General features: G+C 57.6%; 7 protein-coding genes across 7 annotated transcripts; 3 read left to right on the top strand and 4 right to left on the bottom strand.

The window, feature by feature from the left end:
* Positions 1-174: 174 nt before the first annotated feature.
* Positions 175-2,009, bottom strand: MSK1 (mitochondrial lysine-tRNA synthetase; the record flags this gene model as incomplete). Its single annotated transcript, XM_071055661.1, has 2 exons — positions 175-1,541; positions 1,601-2,009. The coding sequence occupies 2 exons, from the start codon at positions 2,007-2,009 to the stop codon at positions 175-177; spliced, it is 1,776 nt and encodes a 591-aa protein (XP_070911762.1).
* Positions 2,010-2,585: 576 nt separating this feature from the next.
* Positions 2,586-2,975, top strand: TIM10 (protein transporter tim10; the record flags this gene model as incomplete). Its single annotated transcript, XM_071055660.1, has 2 exons — positions 2,586-2,683; positions 2,798-2,975. 2 exons carry the CDS (start codon positions 2,586-2,588, stop codon positions 2,973-2,975), a joined length of 276 nt encoding a protein of 91 aa, XP_070911761.1.
* Positions 2,976-3,564: 589 nt separating this feature from the next.
* Positions 3,565-6,315, bottom strand: MFIFM68171_00237 (Sin3 complex subunit; the record flags this gene model as incomplete). The annotated part of the gene is made up of 2 exons (XM_071055659.1): positions 3,565-6,028; positions 6,089-6,315. The coding sequence occupies 2 exons, from the start codon at positions 6,313-6,315 to the stop codon at positions 3,565-3,567; spliced, it is 2,691 nt and encodes an 896-aa protein (XP_070911760.1).
* Positions 6,316-7,303: 988 nt separating this feature from the next.
* MFIFM68171_00236 (Regulator of gluconeogenesis Rmd5) lies at positions 7,304-8,721 on the top strand (the record flags this gene model as incomplete). The annotated part of the gene is made up of 3 exons (XM_071055658.1): positions 7,304-7,445; positions 7,503-7,636; positions 7,690-8,721. 3 exons carry the CDS (start codon positions 7,304-7,306, stop codon positions 8,719-8,721), a joined length of 1,308 nt encoding a protein of 435 aa, XP_070911759.1.
* Positions 8,722-10,676: 1,955 nt separating this feature from the next.
* Positions 10,677-11,960, bottom strand: MFIFM68171_00235 (UPF0658 Golgi apparatus membrane protein; the record flags this gene model as incomplete). The annotated part of the gene is made up of 3 exons (XM_071055657.1): positions 10,677-11,168; positions 11,267-11,738; positions 11,827-11,960. The coding sequence occupies 3 exons, from the start codon at positions 11,958-11,960 to the stop codon at positions 10,677-10,679; spliced, it is 1,098 nt and encodes a 365-aa protein (XP_070911758.1).
* A 2,660-nt stretch (positions 11,961-14,620) lies between these two features.
* MFIFM68171_00234 (Serine/threonine-protein phosphatase 4 regulatory subunit 2) lies at positions 14,621-16,800 on the top strand (the record flags this gene model as incomplete). The annotated part of the gene is made up of 3 exons (XM_071055656.1): positions 14,621-14,691; positions 14,759-14,807; positions 14,875-16,800. The coding sequence occupies 3 exons, from the start codon at positions 14,621-14,623 to the stop codon at positions 16,798-16,800; spliced, it is 2,046 nt and encodes a 681-aa protein (XP_070911757.1).
* Positions 16,801-17,136: 336 nt separating this feature from the next.
* On the bottom strand, positions 17,137-21,125 carry RAD50 (DNA repair protein rad50; the record flags this gene model as incomplete). The annotated part of the gene is made up of 2 exons (XM_071055655.1): positions 17,137-20,949; positions 21,003-21,125. The coding sequence occupies 2 exons, from the start codon at positions 21,123-21,125 to the stop codon at positions 17,137-17,139; spliced, it is 3,936 nt and encodes a 1,311-aa protein (XP_070911756.1).
* Between the last annotated feature and the right edge of the window lie 247 nt (positions 21,126-21,372).

The following is a 21,372-nucleotide window of genomic DNA, read 5'->3' as shown; positions in this document are numbered from 1 at the left end:
ACCAACCCACCCACTCTATCTAACACCCTCGGGACATTCGTTTTACGTACACATATACATACAAATATATCGTACAGAGCTTTGTGGCTTGGGCAGTAATGTCAACCCGATCACGGGAACACCGACGTGATACCTGCCTCCTTGTCCTCCTGCTGCTGTCTCTCACCAACCTCCTCACCCGCCACAGCTGTTAGTAGCAGTAGTAGCAGCAGCAGCGGTAGTGGCAGCAGCAGCAGTAGCAGCAGTAGCAGCAGTAGCAGCAGTAGCAGCAGTAGCAGCAGTAGCAGCAGTAGCAGCAGTAGCAGCAGTAGCAGCAGTAGCGGCGCCGCTCGCCAACCCCACCACATTCCTCAGGTTCCCGAAGCTCAGGCAGTCCCCGATCTTCCTCGTCCCGGCAAACAACATGACCAGCCTCTCGACGCCGCACCCCCACCCGCCCGTGGGCGGCAGGCCCGAGCCCAGCGCGTGGACGTAGCTCTCGTCAATGGCTAGTTCCTCTGACGGGTTATTACTGTTGGTGGGATGCTTTGCCCTGGCCTGCGCCACCAACTTGCGGCGCTGCGCAAACGGGTCGTTTTCCTCCTCGTACATGTTGGCCAGTTCCTTGCCGCCCATGAAGAGCTCGGTCCGGGCGGAGACGGTCTGGCCTGTCGCGGGGCAGACGAAGCTCTTTGCCAGCGGGGACATGCAGACCGGGTGGTGGGTGATGAAGAGCGGGGCGTGGGCCGATAGCGGCTCGATGTACCTCTCGGCGAGGTGGTCGAGGAGCTGGGAGAGAGTGGCGTTGGGGTCCGGGGTGTCGAGGGGGATGGGAATGTTGTGCTCTTTGAGGCAGGCGCGGAGGTCGGAGAAGGCGGTTGGCGAGCTGAGGTCCGGGAGGGTGAAGCCTAGGGTTGATTCTAATGTGGGGATGAACTCGACTCGTCGGAACGGGGGGGTGTAGACGTCGAGATCGATGGGTGGGAGGGAAGTGAGCTTGGCGGATATGAGGGATTGGCAGTGGGCGGCCAGGCCGCGGATGAGTTCCTCAGTGAGAGAGATGAGGTCGTCGAGGTTGGCGTAGGCGTGGTAGAACTCGCAGATGGTGAATTCCGGGTTGTGGGTCTGGTCGATACCTTCGTTCCGGAAGGCAGGGCCAAGCTCAAAGACGCGCTCGACGCCGCCTACGACGAGGCGTTTGAGCCAGAGTTCTGGCGCGATCCGCAGGGAGAGTTCCCTGGATGAGACGGCGTTGGATAAGACGGTGAAGGGGCGGGCGGTGGCTCCGCCGGCATCGCCGGCTAGGATGGGCGTCTGGAACTCGAGGAAGCTCCGCTCGTGGAAGAAATCGCGGAGGTACTTGATCAAGTAGGACCGTAGGCGCAGCATGTCTACCGTCCTGGGGTTCACGAGCATGTCGAGGTGACGGTGCTTAGTCCGCGACTCGTCGTCCTCGAGCTTCGTGGGTTGCGGGACGAGGCTCGGCGTCAACAGTTCGGGCAGATGCGTCGCCTGGATGGAGAGCTCGCCTGTTGGCGTCCGCGTGGCTCTGCCCTTGAACGCTGGGGGCCGTGTCAGTACAGGGTAGAATGAAATCCGGGGAAGCTTTTCTCTCACGCACAGATGATGTCACCCCTATTGAGAAGTCGGGTGAGGTTCTTGAGGCCGTCAACAGTTGTGCCGTCGACTAGTTTCCCAAGGTTGCAGAGGCCTTGGACGTGCTCAAACTCGCCCTTCAAGTCGATAAAGACCAGCTTGGAGCCGGCGCGGCGCACCCATTCTACACGGCCGCATAGGGTGACTGTCTCGTCGGCGACGGCACCCTTCTCAATCCTGGCGTACTTGTCCCGGAAGTCAGGGATGCGCATGGGGACAGCATTGTGCTGGAGGCGTGGGTATTTGAGTAGGCCGGCCTGCTCCAGCTCCAGCTGCCGGGCCAGGTGGAAGAAGTGCAGGTAGGCGGGATTCGGGGCACCCACCCGCTTCCAGGCGTACGGTCGCAGGAACTGGAGACTCGGGGTTGGCCTCATCGCATCGTCTGGGGCAGGTTAGCAGGGCCTCGATACCACGAATGAGGAGCGAGACGAATGAGATGAGACGAGGTCAGAAAATAGGCAGTTGTGATCATGCGAGCAGAAGCTCGTCAGCCGCAACGGTTCTTTGATAATGCGATTCATCATTGAAGGTCCTACAGGGGATAACCGCAAAGCTAGGGGCAATGGTACTCACAATTATGTGAATGAGAGGGAACACTGGGCCGTGTCGTCGTCCCAGAATTGAACTTTCAGAACCTTGAGAATTTCACTGTCTTCAACTTTTTTTAAGAATTAAGGACCTGAAAATTACATCCAATTAATGGACAGCAATCGGCCAGGAGTACCAGCGCTCTTGGCTTACAGCATTGAACTTCCCCGAAGATTATCCGCCCGTGGCCCGAGCTTCGAGACCAGCAAAACCACTGCAGGCTCGAGTTGCGTTGGGATACGAAATCCAGGAAGACGTCCATTGAAGAACGCCCAGAGGACGCAATCCAGCCCAGCAGAGCCTACCCGCTGCACTCTGTATTCCCACACCCACGCTCTCCAAAAACCAATCCACAAATCAAAATGTCCTTCCTCGGCTTCGGCAGACCCCAGCCCACCTCGGCCGAGAAGATCGCAGCCGTCGAGAACGAGCTCAAGGTGATCGCCGAGATGCACAACCGGTATATCTCTCCACCCCTCGCTTGCCCTCCCGCCCCCGGCACACCGTGCTGAGACCCCCCCGCCCTCCAAAAAAAACCACGGCTGACGCATGAACGAAAAAAAATGCAATGCAGGATGCTCAAGGTGTGCGCAGCCAAGTGCGTCGACCGCACCTACCGCGAGGCGGACCTCTCCAAGGGCGAGGCCGTCTGCCTGGACCGGTGCTCGGCCAAGTTCTTTGAGGCGCACCAGTCCGTCTCGGAACAGCTCCAGCGGGAGGGCGCGGCGCGCGGGTTCGGCGGCGGCATGTAAAAAATGGATCGGACACAACAGGAACTACAAACGGCTAAACGGCCAATCACACCGACCGTCGGAACGGAGGATCGATCGTTCGACGGTGGGCTTTTGGGGAGTGGGGGAGGGGTTCCGTTGGGACAATAGCGGCTCGAGTTGGGCGGCTTTCTTATTGAACTGTTCGAAGGGCAATAGCGGGCCGGTTTCTTAGGAAAGCGGGATCACGCGTGTAATACGTACTATAAGCAAGAAGGGACGGATGGGCCACGATGTCTCTGCCGGTTGGTTTGGGAATTTCTCCTGGGGCCTGCGCTGGTTTTGGTTCTGGTGCTGATAGAGCGGTCTGGGATGCATCTGTTCGAGCTTGTTTGCGTCGTGTATGATAGAAAACACCTGGGAGACGCGGGTGAGCAAACGAGAACGGTCCGGCGTGGCCGCGGCTGGGTAGTTGGAAACTAGGATTGTAATGGCGACATCCCTTCTCGTTGCAGTGGCTATGGGTTCCCCTTAATCCGATTCCCTTACAATGCTACATGAATAATGTATCAAATCCCCCCTTTCTCGAGCGCCTTCGAACGCCGTACATGTACCGATGCAACCATAACGTTTACGTCTTCCCTTGAACAGCTCTCGCCTCTCTCTGAGTCGGCCCGCGCGTGATATTCGGCCCAGTCCCGATCCCCGTCACCGTCCTGACGAACCAATGTAGCCAGCTCTCCGTCTCGAGCACAGTCTTCAGCTCGTCCGCCCTCCTCTCGACGTCCTCGACCTGCGCCTCCAACTGCACCACCCCGTCCTCGACCTCGTTCACCCTCGACACCAGCGCGCCGATCTCGTACTCGAGCTTCGCGACCAACACCTCGACGTCCTTGACCGCCTCGGCCAGGCGTGTCCGCTCCTCGGTCACCATCCCACTGCTGCTGTGCCGAATGCGCTCGTATGTCTCCCTTGCCGCCGCGTACAGCGCCTGCAGCTCCGCTTGCTGCGCGCCAAAGGTCTCGTCGAGCCTCTCGACGCTTGCCAGTTTGCGCGCCGCCCATGGGGCGAGGTCGGTCTGCATCAGCTGTAGCTGGCTGTAGAGGTAGTAGGCCAGTTCCGCCTGCGATTGCAGGACTGTGGCCGATGCCGAGTCGGCCGTGTCTGTGATGCTGATGATCTCATTCCAGCAGAGTACGGCGTCTTCTGCTACGCTGAAGGAGAGGCGTCGTGGGTAGCGGGCTTCGTTGTGGCGACGGCTGAGGGAGGCGAGGCTGTCGATGCTATGCCGGCGTTGAAGTGACAGCAGCGCATTGTCACTGCCACGTTCCGCGGCGAGGACTGGTCCCCGGAGGTCCCCGTCGGTAACGACAGAGCCTGGGGCTGAGACGTTGGTACTTCGAATCTCCTTAGCAATCTCGGTGAATTCAGCTTGCGTCAAGCCTTGCTTCTCTTCTGCCCTGTTGACTGCCTGGGTCTCCGTCCCGTGCATGCTCGAGCTCGTTATCGCAGACACAGACTTGCTGCCTTCCCTGTCTTTTAGAGCGCTATCTTCAGACTTTTCTTTCCAAGGAAATGCCCTGCCAACAGCGACCGGACTGGTCAGGGCGGCAGACGAGTGTGCCAGCGTTGCTATACTGGGGCTCGTGTGCCCGCTCAGGCCTGTGTCAGGACTCTCGTCCTTGGACGGTCGGCTGACGTGCCCTCTCAGACCACCTCCTACGGCATCTCTGATGCGTCCTAATCCTGAACGAGCATCGCTGACCTTCCCCGCCACACTCTTGAAGACAGTTTTCCGCAGCAGCAAATCTTTGTCGAAGGGCACCTCGGCCGCCGGAGGCGCCGAATTCGCGTGCTTTGGCGATGAGTAAATTACGGGCGAATCTTCCCGCTTCTTGGCCTCCAGCTCGTCTTCCACAGGAGCCGATTGTATTCTCCGTTGCGGGCCGGTCTCGCCCTTCAAATCTTTCCCAATTGTTGGTACAGGATGTTCGTCCTCGCGGCCGTGGAGCGTCCTTCTCGGCTTCCCGTGCCAGAGCCATTTCGGCCGCTCGCCGTATGCCAGATTGATGAATTTGGCCAGGTCCAACGTCTCGATGTCTCCAATATTCGCCTTGTCGCGGCCGCTCACCATGCCAATGACGAGCTCGCCTCGCTTGCCGCCAACCCCGGCGACCGTCGACTTGACCGCCTTCTGCACGCCCCAGCCCCCTTCCCCTGCCGCTGCTTTTGCTGTCATGCTGTGCAACTTGAGCAGGGTCTGGCGGTTGAGGCGCCGCGTACGCTCCAGCTTCAGAGACTTTTGGAAGGTCCCGATGCCCTTTTTGGTGCTCTCAAGGTCGAACACGTCTTTGGATACCGGGGCGCCGTACGAGCTGAGCCGGTTCCTCGCACCTAAGAGCGTGCCGAGGAGGGCGGCAACCGTGGTTGGACCAAGGATGCCATCGGACGGCTCAATATTGAAATACTCTGACCCGATTTCTATCCACCAGTCGTTGATGGCTTTCTCGGTGACGTCGCATAGCAGCCCATCGATATACTCCTCGTCTAACATGCCAAAGATGTGCAACGCCAGTTGGCAGACCGTGACCAGTTCGAGAACGGCTTGGACGAAGGGTATACTCTCGCTGATCTTGTACAGCTGCATGAATTTGGCCCGAGTTGCCGGCGTGGGGTCGGTTAGAGTCAGGCCCGACCGCCCGGAGCACCCTAGGCGCTTTAGGTTCTCGTTGACGACGAACACTTGGCGGTACTTGCGTATATCGCCTTCGGGGACCGCAATGACAGTCAGCGCTGACGGGAAGCTGCTGAGATTGGTGACCATGAGCTCTCCGATGCCCGTCTCCTTCGGCCGCGCATGGTATTGCTGGATCGCCTTGAAACAGAGCCGTAACCTCGGCGACCAGTCCTTCTCTTCTGCGGGCACCTCGAGGATGCCAACGGTAACCGAGTGCTGGGGGTCGCCAGTGTAGGTCACGATGACAAAGGTGAGCGACTCGCGCGAGCACGCCCACTGCTCGACCAAGTAGAGTTCATAGCCGGGGAGGACACGCCTTCGCTCGGCGACCGTCACGGAGGGTTCGCCTTCCAGCAACCTGGGACGGGGAGCATCAGCTTTGTGCGGGTTGAAGTCGGGGCGGGAGGGGCAGGCTTACTGGAAGATGCGGGGGTCTGGGAGGGCGACACGGCGTCGGTTGGGATTCAGGGGTGCAGCGGGAGAGCCATCCATGGCGTGGAAAGCTACAGCACCGTCTGGTGTCTCGGGCACGGGGGGGTTCGCAGCGTGCTGCCGCTGCGAAGCAGTCCGGGCCAACGTCAGCTCCTCTTCTCGGTGCACCCTGCCGTCGAGGGCTGTGGTGGGAAAAGTAAGTTTGAGAGACATTGCGCGACTGTTACACGGCCGACGTCAACGGCTGGCATAGCGGGGACCTCAATGGCAGCTGGCTGGCCCCGGCTGGGCTACATCCATGCCAGTGCTGCCAACGACATGGGAGATGGCACGAGAGAAGCAAAGCCCCATCGTGGGGCCAGCTGGGGCGGTGAAGGCGGCCTCCAAGACGAAGGGCAGGGTAGCCAAGACGTCTCGGAGATGGGGACTGGAGAGTTGCACGCGATGCCTAAATCGAACTTATGGCTTGTCGTGACGCGCGCGGCGTGCTTTATTAACAGGGTTCCAAGGTTTTGGCGCAGTGCTGCTGTTCCTGACATGTGATGCAATTGGATTCCTTGGACCAAAGAATGGACCTGCGAGGACGAGGCGTCCAGCTGAGTCCCACTGTGTGAATGCCAGCTCCTTGCGCATCCCCACGTTGGGAAGTGGGGCAAATCACTCCCCCCTCTTGAGGCAAGGATCAGTGTGGACCTGTGGAACAGCATGTTGACCGCAAAATCATGGGCCGATATGCTCCTGGTGCATATCTTCTCTATCACACTGGATGTGAATTGTTGTTCTGCCAGCGTTGCATATTCTGTTGGTCTACATAAGTAGTGTAAGACAGGTATGGTATAGCATGGCCCCACTGGAACAGCGAGGGTTAGGGTTGGAATCACAAAATGCACTACACTGCACTAGTGGACAGCGGGGTCAGAAGTGCTGTGTCACACTGCCACAGCTCCCAAACGAGTGGCACTGGGCTCCAATTCGTCAGCTTTACATGACCGAGTCCGGTGTTTGGATCTCCGTCCTCCCCCACGAAATAGTGTACCGCACCGACCACCGAAGCGTGCCCAAAGCCCGTGATTTGGCCGCAGCCATCTGTGCCACCGTACCGACATAGCGCAGGGCCAGACAATGCCGGTGCTGCTTCGTCCGTAGCAGCAGTCCTCCCTGAACTCAACTTCGCAACGACCGAGGAAGAACCCGCGGAGCAATGGACAGCACCAAGCAAAAGCTGGAATCCCTCCTGGGAGACCTGTCTAAAGTGCACAAACTGCCCAGGCTCTCGGCAGCCGTGGACGATGTCGACAAGATCATCGAGCTGCTCAGCGCAGCGCGTGAGCAGGTCGCCGAAAGTTTGAGCACCCCCCCCCAACCCCCGCCGGCAGCAACCATACTCACCGTGATGGCAGCATTGGATCCCCATACGGCGAGCTTGACCATGACGAAGCTTCAGAACCCCATCAAGACCGCCTTCGACAAGGTAAACGACGACCTCAAGGCGGCGTCGGCGTCACACAAGAAGGTTGGGAGGTCACTAGACAAGGTAGGGCATATCCCGTTCCCCGGCCGCGGACCCGTCTCATACTCGTTTGCTAGTATTTCCCTCTAAAACCGTTACCTACCGAGAACGACACCATGGCCGACCACCTGCCGCTCATAGACCGTGCCATCGCCATGCACCTCCTCAGAGAAGGCCAGTTCTCGGTGGCCGAGGCCTTCATCGAGGAGGTCCAGGCCAACAACCCGCAGTCACGCTCTGGCGATCTCGACGAGCCGATGGACGAGGGCGACGATGACGTAGCCGCGAACGGGCCGTCGACTCCGATTTTTTCATCCGAGGATGAGTACGACCTGTCGTCGCTGCACTCGAAGGAATTACAAGAAAAGTTCGCCGAGATGTATAACATCCTCCAACAGCTGAAAGCCCGGAACCTCATGCCGGCCATTGAGTGGGCGCGCGCGAATTCTGCCGAGCTGGAGGCACGCGGCAGCAACCTGGAATTCGAGCTCAGCAAACTCCAATACGTCTGGCTCTTCAAAGGGCCCAGCGTTAACAACCTGCCCGACGATGAGCACAACGGCCGAGCCGGCGCCCTGGCCTACGCCCGACAACACTTTGCCCGCTTCCAGGCGCGCCATGTGCGCGAGATCCAACAGCTCGCCTCGGCCATGGTCTACGCCCCGAACCTCGCCGCCTCGCCTTACAAATCCACCTTCTCCACCGACGGCGCCTTCGGCGACGTGGCCGCCTCCTTCACCCGCGAGTTCTGCAGCCTGCTCGGCCTGTCGGCCGAGTCCCCGCTGTACCTGGCCGTGACGGCCGGCGCGCTGGCCCTGCCGCAGCTGATGAAGTACATGCTCGCCACGCGCGCAAAGGGCACCGAGTGGACGACGGCGCACGAGCTGCCCTTTGAGACGCCCCTGCCCGAGAGCATGCTCTACCACAGCATCTTTGTCTGCCCCGTGTCCAAGGAGCAGACGACGGATGCGAACCCGCCCATGGTGATACCCTGTGGCCATATGCTGGCGCAGGAGACGCTGCAGAAGCTGTGCAAGGGGACCAGGTTCAAGTGTCCGTATTGCCCGAGCGAGGGACAGATGAAGGATGCAAGGAGGATTATTCTTTAGGACGGGCCGGGCGGAGGTGGGGGGGGAAGGGAGCCTGTGTGGGAGCCGTTGGAGTCGAAGTCACCTGACTGGTTGCCGCCCTTGGTATGGGGGTCTCCGGTGATGTCGCGGAATTTTGAGGAAGAAGAACCGCGAGTCCCGCGGACTCCCCAGTCCCCGTCGCCGAGGGTATCGTCGCCGGTGGAAGGGGAAATGCAGGCGTAAGCGCAAGGCGACGGCGGATGGGACCTGATCCTATTCGACATCTCCAATATCGGTTTCCCTTTCACATGGGGAACCGCAGCCTGAACCTGAGACTGGTCTGTTGACTGACTGGCGGGAGAACTCCGTCTGTTCTCTTTGACTGACCGAACCTCAGATGGCAGGGCTGATTCAACTCTACACACGGTCTCCGGTCGGTGGATACGTTTTCGTTTTCTTTCTTTTCTTTGGGGGTCATACGAGTAGTTATTTCAGCATAACGGACACTAAGGCGGCCAAACGGTGAGCTGTCAGCGGGCGCACAACATATCTACGGGTACAGCGCGGCAATCCGTCTGACGTTCGTTTTCAACACGGTCGGGGGTATGGTAGGCGGCAGACACTGGAAACGAGGGTTCATAACGAAGCCGTCTCCGCAGCTTTTTATCTTTTCCCTCCGTAACGAGAATATCCTCTTCAGCGACATGGTTAAGGGGGGACTCGGGAATATACAACGGGGCTGGATTCCGATGCGTCGACGATCAACGAGACTTTTCGGCTTTGTCTTGGAGTTGATTCAGGGTTGAATACGGGTCTGGGGGTGGGGATGGCTTCGTTGGCTTTTTTTTCTTCTTCTTTTTTTTGCATTGCAATGGGCGGAGACATCTCACGGCAACGGGTAACGGCAACGGTCACGGCGTTTTGATTCATTCTTATGACACTGGGAGATTGGTAGATTGAGTCTCAAAACACTTCTCTCCTTTCGTGAACTAGCCTATCCCCAACAATCATATTGTGAAACCTCGGTGACACGTCGTTCAGAACACGGTCTGAGATTATAGCCCTTACCTCAACACTGGAGGGAAAGAAAGACGATAGCTTCAAAGAGTGACAAACCCCGCCTTCTTTCTAGGTATCGTAACTGAACAGTAGGTGAATAGGTTAGAATCTCCTATGGATCATAGTCCTCAGAGCTTATTTCCGACAGTCTAACTAGATGCGCCTGTTCTATCTTCCATTCATATTCAACTCCAAATAGAAAGGAGAGAGAGAGGTTACGGTTAGCTACCAAACACCCACCCACCCTCCAGCTAACGATCAATAAAAGCAACGGTTTGTAAAAAATAATGCATTCGAGCGATCATTGTTATCCTCTCGTCTGCTCGTGGGTTAGGGGGGGGAGAGATCTCTAAGTCTCCCTCGTCTAACCCGTCCCGCCCTTCATCTCTCATTCGCTCCATCAACCGCAGACACATCCTTCAAACCATCAATATCAGCCTCTCACCATCTGCCGGCCAGCCAGCGGGCGAGCTCGCGCGCCCGCATTCAACAGGAACCCCCGAGCCAAATGCTTAAGGAAAAGAAAGAAAGGGGGAAAAACGCCATTCTCCCCATCCATCCATCCATCCACCCTTCCCGAGTCGCTTCTCTTCCCTGTCGAGAGATAGAGACACGGGATGTGAAAAAAAAAAAAAAAAAAAAAAAACGCCTCCAAACAATGTTACACAAGATAATGGACGTAAAGGAAAAGAAAAGAAAACGCACCCAAAAAAAAAGGGATATCTCTGCCGGGTTCCTCTGTGGAGTTCAGTCCACGAACCTTTCCCGGTTCCGCTTAAAAACAGATTTCCTTCCTTGCCTTTCCTTCCCTTTCCAGTTTCAATTGCCTGCTTTTAAGACAAGAGACTCTAGGGTTCGTTAACACGTCGTGATTTGGTTTCCTCCTCTTTCCACTACCCCATACAAACTTCATCTCCTTGTATCCCCTTGCCGGCTTAGTCAATCGTCATCCGACTACTCAATGTCGGCTTCTGATCGTTCAGCTGATACGAGTTGGCGTCCTCCTTCTCCGGGTCCTGGCCCTTGGGCCTGAGCAGGTGCTGCTTCAGGCCCGCGCCGAAATTGCTCATGCAGATGAAGGCATTGATAATGGTCAGGATGATGAGGATGATGGTCAGGACGGCAAACGCCGTCAGTGACCGCCGGACCGCGTCGTAGTCCTGGCTGTGGCCCGGCTGGTAGATGCGCACCAGCTTGAAGAAGAAGTAGGCCAGGCCGCCAAAGTAGAGAAGGATGACTAGTACCACGCCGGGCTTGTTCTCGCGCCGAGTGAAGAAGGCGGCGCAGAGCAGGATGGCGATGGTCACGGGGATGGCGGCCACATGCAGGCCTAGCTCGACGTCATTGAGGCCGTTGACAATGACGACGAATTGGATGGTGAAGCCGAGAAAGAAGAAGAAATCGAACTTGAGGAGGGCGATGTAAATCTGTAAGTTCGGGGTCAGCCGAATTTTTTTTTTTTTTTTTTCTTTTTCTTTTCTTTCTTTCCTTGACAGCAACGGCTTCAAGGCGACAGGCAACTTACCTGGTAGTGAAGGAAGCGCTTCTTCATGCGGTAGTCGGCTCCGATCTGCTTCAGAATGTCCCAGGCAAACTCGCGGTAGAGCTGGTAGGCGATGAGGCCCATGGCGATGGTGGCGACACCGATTATGGCCGGAATCGCGACGAGGAATGGCCTGCACAGCGCCCACACATTCCGGTCAACCTCGTCGGGCTTCAGCGCGCCTGCCTCTAGCAACCGGTTGATCGAGTTGTTGATCTGGTCGATCTGCAAGATGGTGTAGACGAACAGGGCCAGGTTGGCCAGGCAAAGCCCGATGATTTGAATCGTGTTCTTGAGCCGCAGGGCGTCCCATGACAGGACCAAGATGTAGAGGAAGCCGAAGATGAAGAGCGTCAGGAAAGTGGGTATCGTGCGGTACTGCGATTTTAGTGTGTCGTCCAGGCCATCGTGTTCTTGGTATTCTAAACTGAATTGGAATCTTCCAAAGACATATCTGCAATTGGGGCGGCGCATCAGTATCACCGGGAAATTCGGTGGCTCGCTTGTGGCTTTTTTTTTTCTTTTCTTTTGTGTGTACTTACGACTCAAATGCCACGCATATAAGGGCTTGTAAGCCGACGACGAGGAAAAATAACTTGGCCCATTTTGACGCGAGGAACTCGGTCGTAAAGAGCTTCGTGCCCCGTCCGGAGCTGGCAACTCCTGAAGACATCATGGCGCTGTCCCGGTAGTGGACGCCGTTGTTCGCTCCGTCAAAGCTCGAGATGGGCTGCGACCCGGCCAGGTACGACCGGCGAAATTCCCGTTGGGACGCCAGGACGGGCGGCTCGTTCTCTTTGTTGAATCTGCGAATGACGTGGTGGATGTGGTTGATGCGCTCGGCAAGACGGCCGGTCGGTAGGTCGCTGAGAAGGGTCTGGTGGACAAGTTTGGAAATCTATCGGTTGGCCTTGACGCCTTCGCGGGGGGGGGGGGGGGGGGGGTTTGATGGTAAAACGAGCGATGGTTGAGCGTGTTTCCCTGCCGATGGCTACGCAGTAGATCACATCGGCCGGCGACTGGGCCAACTGGGTCAAAAGGGGGTGGAAGGGGGGGTTTCGTTGCTTTGAATTCTGTCGGCGGATGGGCAGGCTGAAACACGTTGAGGAGCTGAGGTGTTCGAGCGACACAAGGACCCGGCTCCCAGCAAACGCTTTTCTGTAACTCAATTTGCGGAGGCTGCCGGCCAAGCCAAACAGCTAAACCAGGGTCGGCGGTATGGTCCCAGAAATGGTCGCGGGAAAAAGACAGAAAGGAAAAAGATTACATGGGGTGTCTTTCTCGAACGATCAGATGGAAGGGTAAAGAAATGATAAACGACTGGACGGAAAAGAGGGAACCAAGGACGGAAGCTATGTATGTAGTGTATGCGACCCTGGGGGGTTTAGGATGTTGTGCTTGCGGGCAGGGTCTGGTTTGCAGGGAGAACGGGGCCCCGACAGGCACCCAGAACTCTGGGCGTGAGCGCTGCATCCTAACAGGGGCTAGCGGCCCCATCAGCCCCCTCGTTGACCACAAGCGGCTCCGAGGCTGTGCGAAGACCCCGGATCTCGTCTAAAAACGTCATGGACTAGTTTTGATATATACTAAACTAATTCTCCGTCGGTCGAAGGCTGCAGCTTCTCGATAGTCCCTCTCTTTCTCTTGATCTTTTCTACACTCGCAGCGCGTTTTACAGACGACGCCCAGAACAGACGGATGGGCCTGCAGGACTGCCCCACACGGCCGCGTGACGATGTCTCACCTCCAAGAAAACGGTTTGCCCGGGGCTGTTCGGTTGGCGAATCGACAACAGTTCCAGCCGCGCGAACGCGGTTGTACATAGTCGCTTGAGTTGATCGATGGCTAGCTCTGCCACGGCGCCAACTAGGCGGATGAAATCTCTCTCTCCGCCTCGCGCTGGCCTTTGTCTCCCAGTGGCAAGAGAGATTTGATGATGATGCATATCCTTTTTTTTTTTTTTTTTTTTTTTTTTTTTTTCATTTTCTTGTAGGGCTCTGAGTAGTGGGATCCGCGCCGCAGCAACTTCAAGACGCCAAGCGTGGCCAAAGTGTCTCAACTGCACAGCTGACCTTGATTCTTTCTCCGGGGTTGGTTTCTTTGCCTCTTAGCTGAGCTCTTTGCTGGCATCGCACATCCGAAGCCTCGTTCCCGACGCTGCCGGGGGCCTGTGTTCATAGAAGCCCAGACCTGTCGTAATTGGGAGGGTCGCGTCGGATGGCCAAGTGGACCTCCGTTGGGGATTTACGGTTCTAGGTATCTGGACCTTGGAGTGAACACGCGTGATGATACCTTCGCGTTTGCCTTTTTCCAGTCCTACCGGCCGTGCGATGACGCCAGGGTTGCAGAGGATGGCAGCCAAGTGACGAACTGGCTGTCAACTGCCGTCGCAATTGCGTTCAACTCTCAATACGAACTGTGGGTCTTGTGCGTGTACGATGCATTTTGCCTACGATGATCTTCCCCAGGGAGGAATCCGCCGTTGGTCAGCAGCTGAAGAAGGCCGGTGATCGCGGCTTGGAATAGTGGTCGATCTTCTGCTCATGCTTAACTGGAACGGGATAGATAGACCCGAAGCGACGACCATGGCGAAATCATAACGCTCGGGTCCGCGGCTGTCCAGTAAGTTAATGCTTTTGCATCGTTTGCCCGGCAAGGCTGTGCTGCCATGCATAAACCTTGCTTTGACCGCTTCGGCACTGGGGCCGTCGCGCTACGGAGAGGCTGTGTGAGAGACCGGCCCAGAACCTCCACTGAGACGGGGTTGCCCTACGGAGAGCAAGTGGGCCTGGCCGGCATTGGGATGCAAGCAGTACTGTACAAGGGCTTTGCAGCCAAACCACTAATAATAATAAGGGCATCGTCTGGTCGCAAGGCAGAACTCAACGGATCCACTCGGCTGTTGCAAATGCAATCTCAATCGCTGGTCGAGACGCCTATGATGGCTGAGCTGTGAGGAAACTTTCATTGGGTGTAAATATGGTGAATAGGCGGGAGGAACGGGTATTGGGTTATGAACCGGAGGCCGGAGGTTTGAGTTTGGAGAAGATGCCCGGCACGACGGAAATGCAACGTTTTTGCGGTAAGGGGCCCAATAACGGCGGGAGCGCAAGGGCACAAACGAGGTTTGCTCGAATGGCCTCGAGCTGAAGAGTTGAGATGGAACTAATCACTCATCGATTAGGTAACGGTACTGTACCATACGGTAGTAGGGGTGAAAGTAGGGTGTGTGTGGTGACTGCAGTGTGGGGCGTTTTTAGCGGTGCGCCTCACTAACTTCCTGTCGCGCTTCTCGGGAAGTTTCCAGCACGCGACAAGCTGCCCGTCTCCATCAAGATGGCCGAGATGGAGATTGAGACGGGCGATGAGATCCTGAGCAAGGTCGCGCAGGACGGCTCCATGGACTAGTGAGTACTACGCTTTGCCTTCAGACCAGTCCCGGCGAGCAATTGTCGCTAACCACGAATGCCACAGCTCGTCCTGGCCGAGCCTGCTTACCACGGTTGTCGCTCGCATCGAGGAGGTCAGCCTCTGCCCGAGGAAGTTTTCCCTGTATCTATTTGCAAAGCTAACCCGACCTTACTAATCAGATCGCGCACACCGAGTTCCGCATCCCCAACATCCCACCTCCACGACCCGTCGCGCGGCTTCCATCCCCGCGGTTCCTCGCCCCGTTACCTTCCTCCGACCCGACCGAGGCGCCAGACTCGTCAGAAGACGCAGCATCCTCCTCACAAGAAACAAACAAGGAAAATGCCAACCCTTCTTCCTCCTCCTCCTCCTCCTCCTCCTCTGCCGCCGCCGCCGCCGCCCAAACATCCTCCTCCATCACCACCACTGACACTAACACCACTACCCCTCTAATCGCCGCCGCCAGCCAACAACAACACCACCACCAACAACAAGAGCTACAACAGCAACAACAACAACAACAACAACAAGCCCCCTCACAGCGGCCCGCCCCGCTCCCCAAACCCGTCGCCGACATGCTCAGCGAGATCACGTCGGTGCTCCGCACAAACTTCCCGCGCTACCCGCCCCACACCGTCCAGCGCCTGGCCGAGCTCGTGCTGCGCCCGCGCCAGCACTACCGCAGCGTCGTGGCCTACCTGCACGCGCTGGACCGCGTGGTGCACGTTACGAGCGGTGCCAACACGTACCCGCTGCCGCCGGCCGTCCCGGACATGAGCGCCATGTCGCTGCTGGCTGCTGGTGGTGGGGGTGGGGGTGGTGCGAACGGCGTGGGCGGGCCGTCGGGTCATGGTGCTGGTGCTGGTGTTGGTGTTGGTGTTGGTGTTGGTCCCGGGGGGGTGGGGATGGGGATGGTGGGGAGCGACGAGGCGCTGGGCGGGGCGCTGCTGACGCCCATCCCGTGGCTGGCCAGGAGGAGGGCGAATGGCGGGGAGGACGGGGAGGGGAGCGATGTGGATGGGAGCGAGGAGGATGGGTCGTCCTCGCCGCCGCTGGGCCCGGTGGATCTTGGTCCGCAGAACCGCGAGTTTGTGTTTCAGCAGCAGCAACAGCAACATCAACAGCAGCAGCAGAGACAGCAACAACAGCGACAAGCCAGCGGTGGAGGAGGAGCAGGGGGGGGACGTCAGCTTGAGGGGAGAGTTCGTACCGAGAGCACCGAGACGATTGAGGGTCCGAACGGGATGGGGAGTATCGAGACCGTGTCGGTGTCGGTCAATGGGATTCCTTCGACCGGCGCCGGTGGGGTGGCGGTTGCTGTGCTGAGCCAGCGGCCGGTTACCCAGGGCGAGTTGCTGCGTCAGGAGCAGAGGGCCGGCGTGGTACCCGTCAACCAGTATCATCGACAGCAACAGCAGCAGCAGCAGCAGCAGCAGCAGCAGCAGCAGCCGCCATCAGGCACTGCCAACGGCACCACCGCCGCGGACGAAGACGCGCCCATGAGCGACGAAGCGGGAGACGGCGAAGAACAACAGCATGGCGAAGAGGCTCCACACGGGACAGGGCCGGCAGAGATCGGCCCCGCCGATACGGGTCCTCAGAGCGGTGCGACTTCGACAAGTTACGTTGTTACCGCCGGCGGGGCGATTGAGGTGCGCGGGATTGACGTCGAGGCTGCTGTTGGGCGGAGCGCCGCGCAGCAGCAGGGCGACAAATCCAAGCGGGCGAGCGAGAGTCCGGAGCAGGAGATCATCCCGCGGAGCCCCAAGCGCGAGGCGGCCGAGGAGTTGGAGCCCGTGGGGAGCAGTAGGAAGAGGATCAGGGAAGGTGATGGTGGGGCTGGTGGGAGCAGCACCGCTGGCCAGGGAAACCAGAAGGCCACGGAACCGCAGCAGGCTCCTGAAGAGGGCAGCAGTGTCAACGCTGAAGCTGAGCCGAAGAGGGACGCCGAGGGGGATTTGGTTCTGGTGGACCCAGTCGAGACAACGAGTGAAGACCCTCCTCCTACCCAAGCTGGGGCTGGAGTATCTGCCAACAGCAAGGGAGAAGAAAAGGGAAAGAAGAAATCAAGGGCGGCGCAGGACGGTGGCAACACAGCTGGCTAGAGGCTGATCGCACGATACTCGGTCGGTTGGCACCAGTACTGCACCAATTGCTCAGCGGTTGTTTACATCTCTTATCATCTCACCATTAAAAGTGGTCGAGTTTCTTGGCAGTTCAGGGGTTCGGTTCACAACGATGGATTTGCTTGCCATGGGTCCGGTCGGTTTGGTCGAGTGACCAGCGATGGATATGATGATGAGCCTACTAGAAATGGAATTCTCGGTATCTCTCGCTCCTTCGAAAATGCGCCATATCGTGACAACATGCTGACTGCCGACTCCGAACCTTGCCCCATCTACTCAACGTTATGCCATGGTAAAGCAGATACCCGACGCCCGTCACTCCATAATCCGCGTGATGCTCTCCCGCACAATGATACTGTTCTGCTTCTCATCCCGCTTGACCCGGTAGAAATCGTCGCAGAAATCGCTGCACTGCATGTGCTTGAGGAACTCCTCGTCGTGCGTAATGACAATCAACTGCAGATTGCTCTGTGACTGCCTCGCCTTGATAATCCCGTGCAGGCTCTCGGCCAGGCTGCGGATGTTGTCGCTGTCCAGATTGGTTGTCGGCTCGTCGAGCGCGATCAGACCGCAGTTGATGCCAAACGACTCAGCCAGCGCCAGCCGGATGATGATGCTCGCGAGCACCTTCTGCCCCGCGCTGCACCGCCCGCGCATGTCCATCTCGGTGTCGCCTTTCACCATGGACACGCGGTAGTTGTAGTTGCGCTTGCCGGCGCCCGAGCCGGCGCCCGCCTCCACGTCAGACCGGATCTGGATCGTGTCAATGTCGGTGCCTTGGTAGGTGCTCTGCCACAGCTCGCCGATGGTGCGGTTGATCTCCTCCATCTTGAGTGAGTGGTACTGCATGATGGCGTGGTCGAGCGCCGACGTGCCTCGGCCGAGATCTTCGATGGCGGCTTTGGTCGTCTCAACCTTGATGTGAGACTCCTTGTACTTGGCCTTGGCGTCCTTCAGGTCGATCTCGTATTCGTCGTTTAGGCGGGCAAACTCCTGGTCCTTGGTCGACATGGAGCCCATGAGCCGCTCGCGCTCCGCGCCGAGCTTGCCGCGGCGTGACTCCAGGTACCGTGCCTCCTGGGTCAGGCGGTCGTAGTCCTCTTGGGCGTTCCGCGACTCGAGCTCCTCAATTTCCTGCTCAAGGATATCGCGCTCGCGGAGGTTCTTCCGATAGGTAAGGTTGTCGGCAATGTTCCGCTTCTTCGCGTCGCTATTATCAATCTCCTTATTCAACTTGTTAATCTGCACGGTCAAGTCGCGCATCTCGGTTTCGAGGTTCGCGATGCTCGCTTCCAGGCTGGCAATGGCGCGCTGGTTGGACGCGAGGTTTGACGGGCCGCCTCGGTCAAGATATTCCTGAATCTCGCTGTTGACCATCTTGAGCTCGCTGACCGTAGTTGCGATCCCGTCTCGCTCCTCGGCGACCTTCTGCTCCTTGGCGCGACCTTGTTGGCGGGCCTCCTCGAGGGCAGCGCGTGCGCTGGCAATCTCGGGCTCGAGACCCTCGAGGTCTTTATCCGCTTCCTGGATGGTTTCTCGTAGGTGTCCCTGCTCCTCCTTGTATCGGCGGATGGACTCCTGGAGGCTCTTCTTCCGTTCTAGTTGCTGGACAGCGCTACTGATCTTGTGCCTCAACTCGAGCCTCTCGACCTCAAGCTGTGCAGCCAGGTCCTTCAGACGCTGCCGCTCGGCAGTGAGTTTGCTGAGCTTGGCCTGGGCAACCCTGGTCTGTTCGGCGCATGTGGTTTGCTCCTCGTTGATCTCATCCGGGCTCCGCATCGTAATGCTAGAGGACTGCTGCGACCTCTCAACCTGCCTTTCGGCATCGAGAATGTCCTTGTGTGTCTGCGCGATCTTCAGCACGTTCTTGCTCAGCGCGTCAATCTCCTGCCGCTTATCCTCGGCCTCCCTGAAGACAAGGTCTTGGTCCTCTAGGCGCCGCACCAACTCTTCTCTCTGGGACGAAATCGAGTCGATGTCTCTGCGCAGTGACGGCAACTCGTTCTCCAATCTCTGATAGGTCTCGTACTGAGGACGCACCGCCCTGAGCGTCTTGAGCTGCTCAGTAAAATGGGTTTGCTCCTCCATCAGCTCAAGCTTGTCTTCATCGTTAAGCTTCTTTGCGATCTTGTCCAGAAGCTTTGACTTGGCTGCCGCCTGGTCTTTAAAGTCCCGTTCGCAGTAGTAGCATTTGTTGAACCGCACTGCGCGGTCTTTGATGCTGGAGTAGTGCTTTTTCATCTCGTCGTACAATTTCAAATCCGTCTCGGTTTGGCTCAGCTCGGCCTCGATGCTTTCCAGTTCCTTTGTATAATCCTCGATCGCAGGGGAATCGGGATCCCGTACCTCCTTGAGTGCTGCGGTGACGGCACGCTTGCAGCTTTCCCTCTCTGCGGATAGCTTGCTATGCCGTTCCCGAGCATTAGAGAGCTTGTATTCGGCTTGCTTGAGCTCCTGCTGGGTCGCGTCCTTCTGTTTCCTGGCTTCGGATACAACGGCATTCTGTCGCTTGAGGGCGTTCTGAAACTCGGCTTCTATTGTCTCTGGTTGCCAATCATTCCCAATCACGGAGGACAACTGCTCGTTCCAGGTACTTGTGAGAATGTCCAGTTCTCGTCGCCGTTCAGTCAGCTGCTTCTTCCGCAAATCGAGCTGGGCTCGCTCGGATGCAAGCCTGGTGCACTCAACAAGCTCTCGGGCTAGCTTTGCAGATTGAGCCTCGAGGCCCCAGATGTTATCATTTACCTGCTTGATCTGCGAGTCCAGGTCTGCCGTTTGCTCCTCAGCTTTTGCCGTATCAATTCTGGCTTCGAGCTCTTTCATCTCGGTCCGAAGAACTGCCTCCGCGCCTTCATCGATGTCCAGACTGCTCAGCTCACTCTGAATAGTAGCAGATTCTCTTCCGACTGTGATGATGCGCTGCTTGGCGGATGTGCGTTCGCGGATCAACGACGCCTTACGGCTCTCACGATCCGTAATAATAGCCGTCTTCTTATCAAGCTCCTCTGCATTGTCACGTTGGAGACGCTCCAGCTCGCGTTTCTTGTCGTTGAGAATCTTCTGAATGCGCTCGTTAAAGGCGGCGATGCTCCGGTCGTCGAGATCGCCATCATACCCCCGGATTTCGTGGCGGTCAGCGGCCTCGTGGATCATCCGTTCTCGCGTGACGAGCTGCCGCTCGTACTTGTCTTTGTCGGATTGGTGTTTTCCCTGCTCGGCAGCCTTGGCCGTGTGCTTCTCTCTAGACCGCTTGAGTTCTGCCTGGAGGTCGTGGAACTGTCCGGCCTTCCTGTCTCTGTCGGCAACGGTTCTCTCGATTGTCTGCTCGTACTCATCCAGCGTGTTTTTCAGGACCTGGTCCGTCTCAGGCAGCTCTTCGATACGGCTACGCAGCTCTTCAATCGCGTCCTTCTTGTACTCGAGCTTCTCAGTCTTGGTCTGGAGGTCGTTCATGATCTTCAGGAAGCTGTTGGCCTGCTCGTATTTGTCTTTTATCCTAAGCGTCTCCTCGTCCATCTGTTCAAGAAGTTCGTTGCACTTGTCTCGCGCTTCCTGAATCTCCGCAGTGAGCTGACTCATGAGCCTGTAGACCTTGTCTGCTCTCTCCTTATTTGCCTTGTCCTGCGTCTCCCGCATCTTCAGTTCTCTAAGCTCCTCTCCCTTCTTTTTCCGAATGACCTTCAGGTGATCGATGACCTTGGTGTACTTCATGGCCTCGAATATCTCGTCGAATCGCTTTTTGAGAGCGGCAGGCTCGCTCATCGGCCACAGGGATTCGTCCTGATGGCAGAAGATGACGGCATCGAGGATAGCCGGGGAGACACCAAGCTTCTCGGGGACAAGTTTGTCAAGCTCCATGACCCGGGTAGAGATGACGTGGCGTTCTCCATTATTCCGCAACAGCAGGCTGCCTTCCAGCGTTTTCTGCGATCTGGTGTTCTTCTTGACGAGGAGCTGTACATTGCGCGTCACGACGTAGGATTCGCCGACGGTTGAGCGGAACGAGACTTTGACCTGGGCGCGGACATCCTTCTCGCCGGCCAGGGTCGGATCGTGGATGAAGGCGCCACCCTTGCTGTTTGGCGGGAGCTCGCCGGTAGTGGCGTACTTGAGACATTCGATAATAGTCTGGTAACATGTCAGTGACAGCGGCCAGGGACCCACTTGCACCCGAGACTCACTGTCTTTCCCGACCCATTGTAGCCGACAATCAAGGTAAGGGGTGTGTTGAAGGCGATGGCCTCCTGGTGCTGCGGTCCGAAGGAGCGCACACCAAGAATGGAAAGCTTCTCGATCCTGGACATGACGTCGCGCTGGGATCCGGTCTAGAACCGGGGCGATCTATCCCATCAAACGGAGTTGAATGCGCCTGTATGTATGTAGATGTAGGGTGGTAATGGGTTAGTGCCTTTCAGTAAATTAGCTGAGGAAACTGCATAGACGTGTCTCTATTACCGAGATACTTCTTTGCGCAGGACCGGAGCGAATGCCGACTTCACCCAGTCGCCGGCGTTGGTGTTGTCGAGACGCGTGATCGTCGCGGTTTTCTGA

The sequence above is a fragment of the Madurella fahalii genome (assembly GCF_045866475.1).
Source record: "Madurella fahalii IFM 68171 DNA, scaffold_1, whole genome shotgun sequence".
Lineage (NCBI taxonomy): Eukaryota > Fungi > Ascomycota > Sordariomycetes > Sordariales > Madurella > Madurella fahalii.
This window is presented reverse-complemented; position numbering and strand designations above follow the sequence as displayed.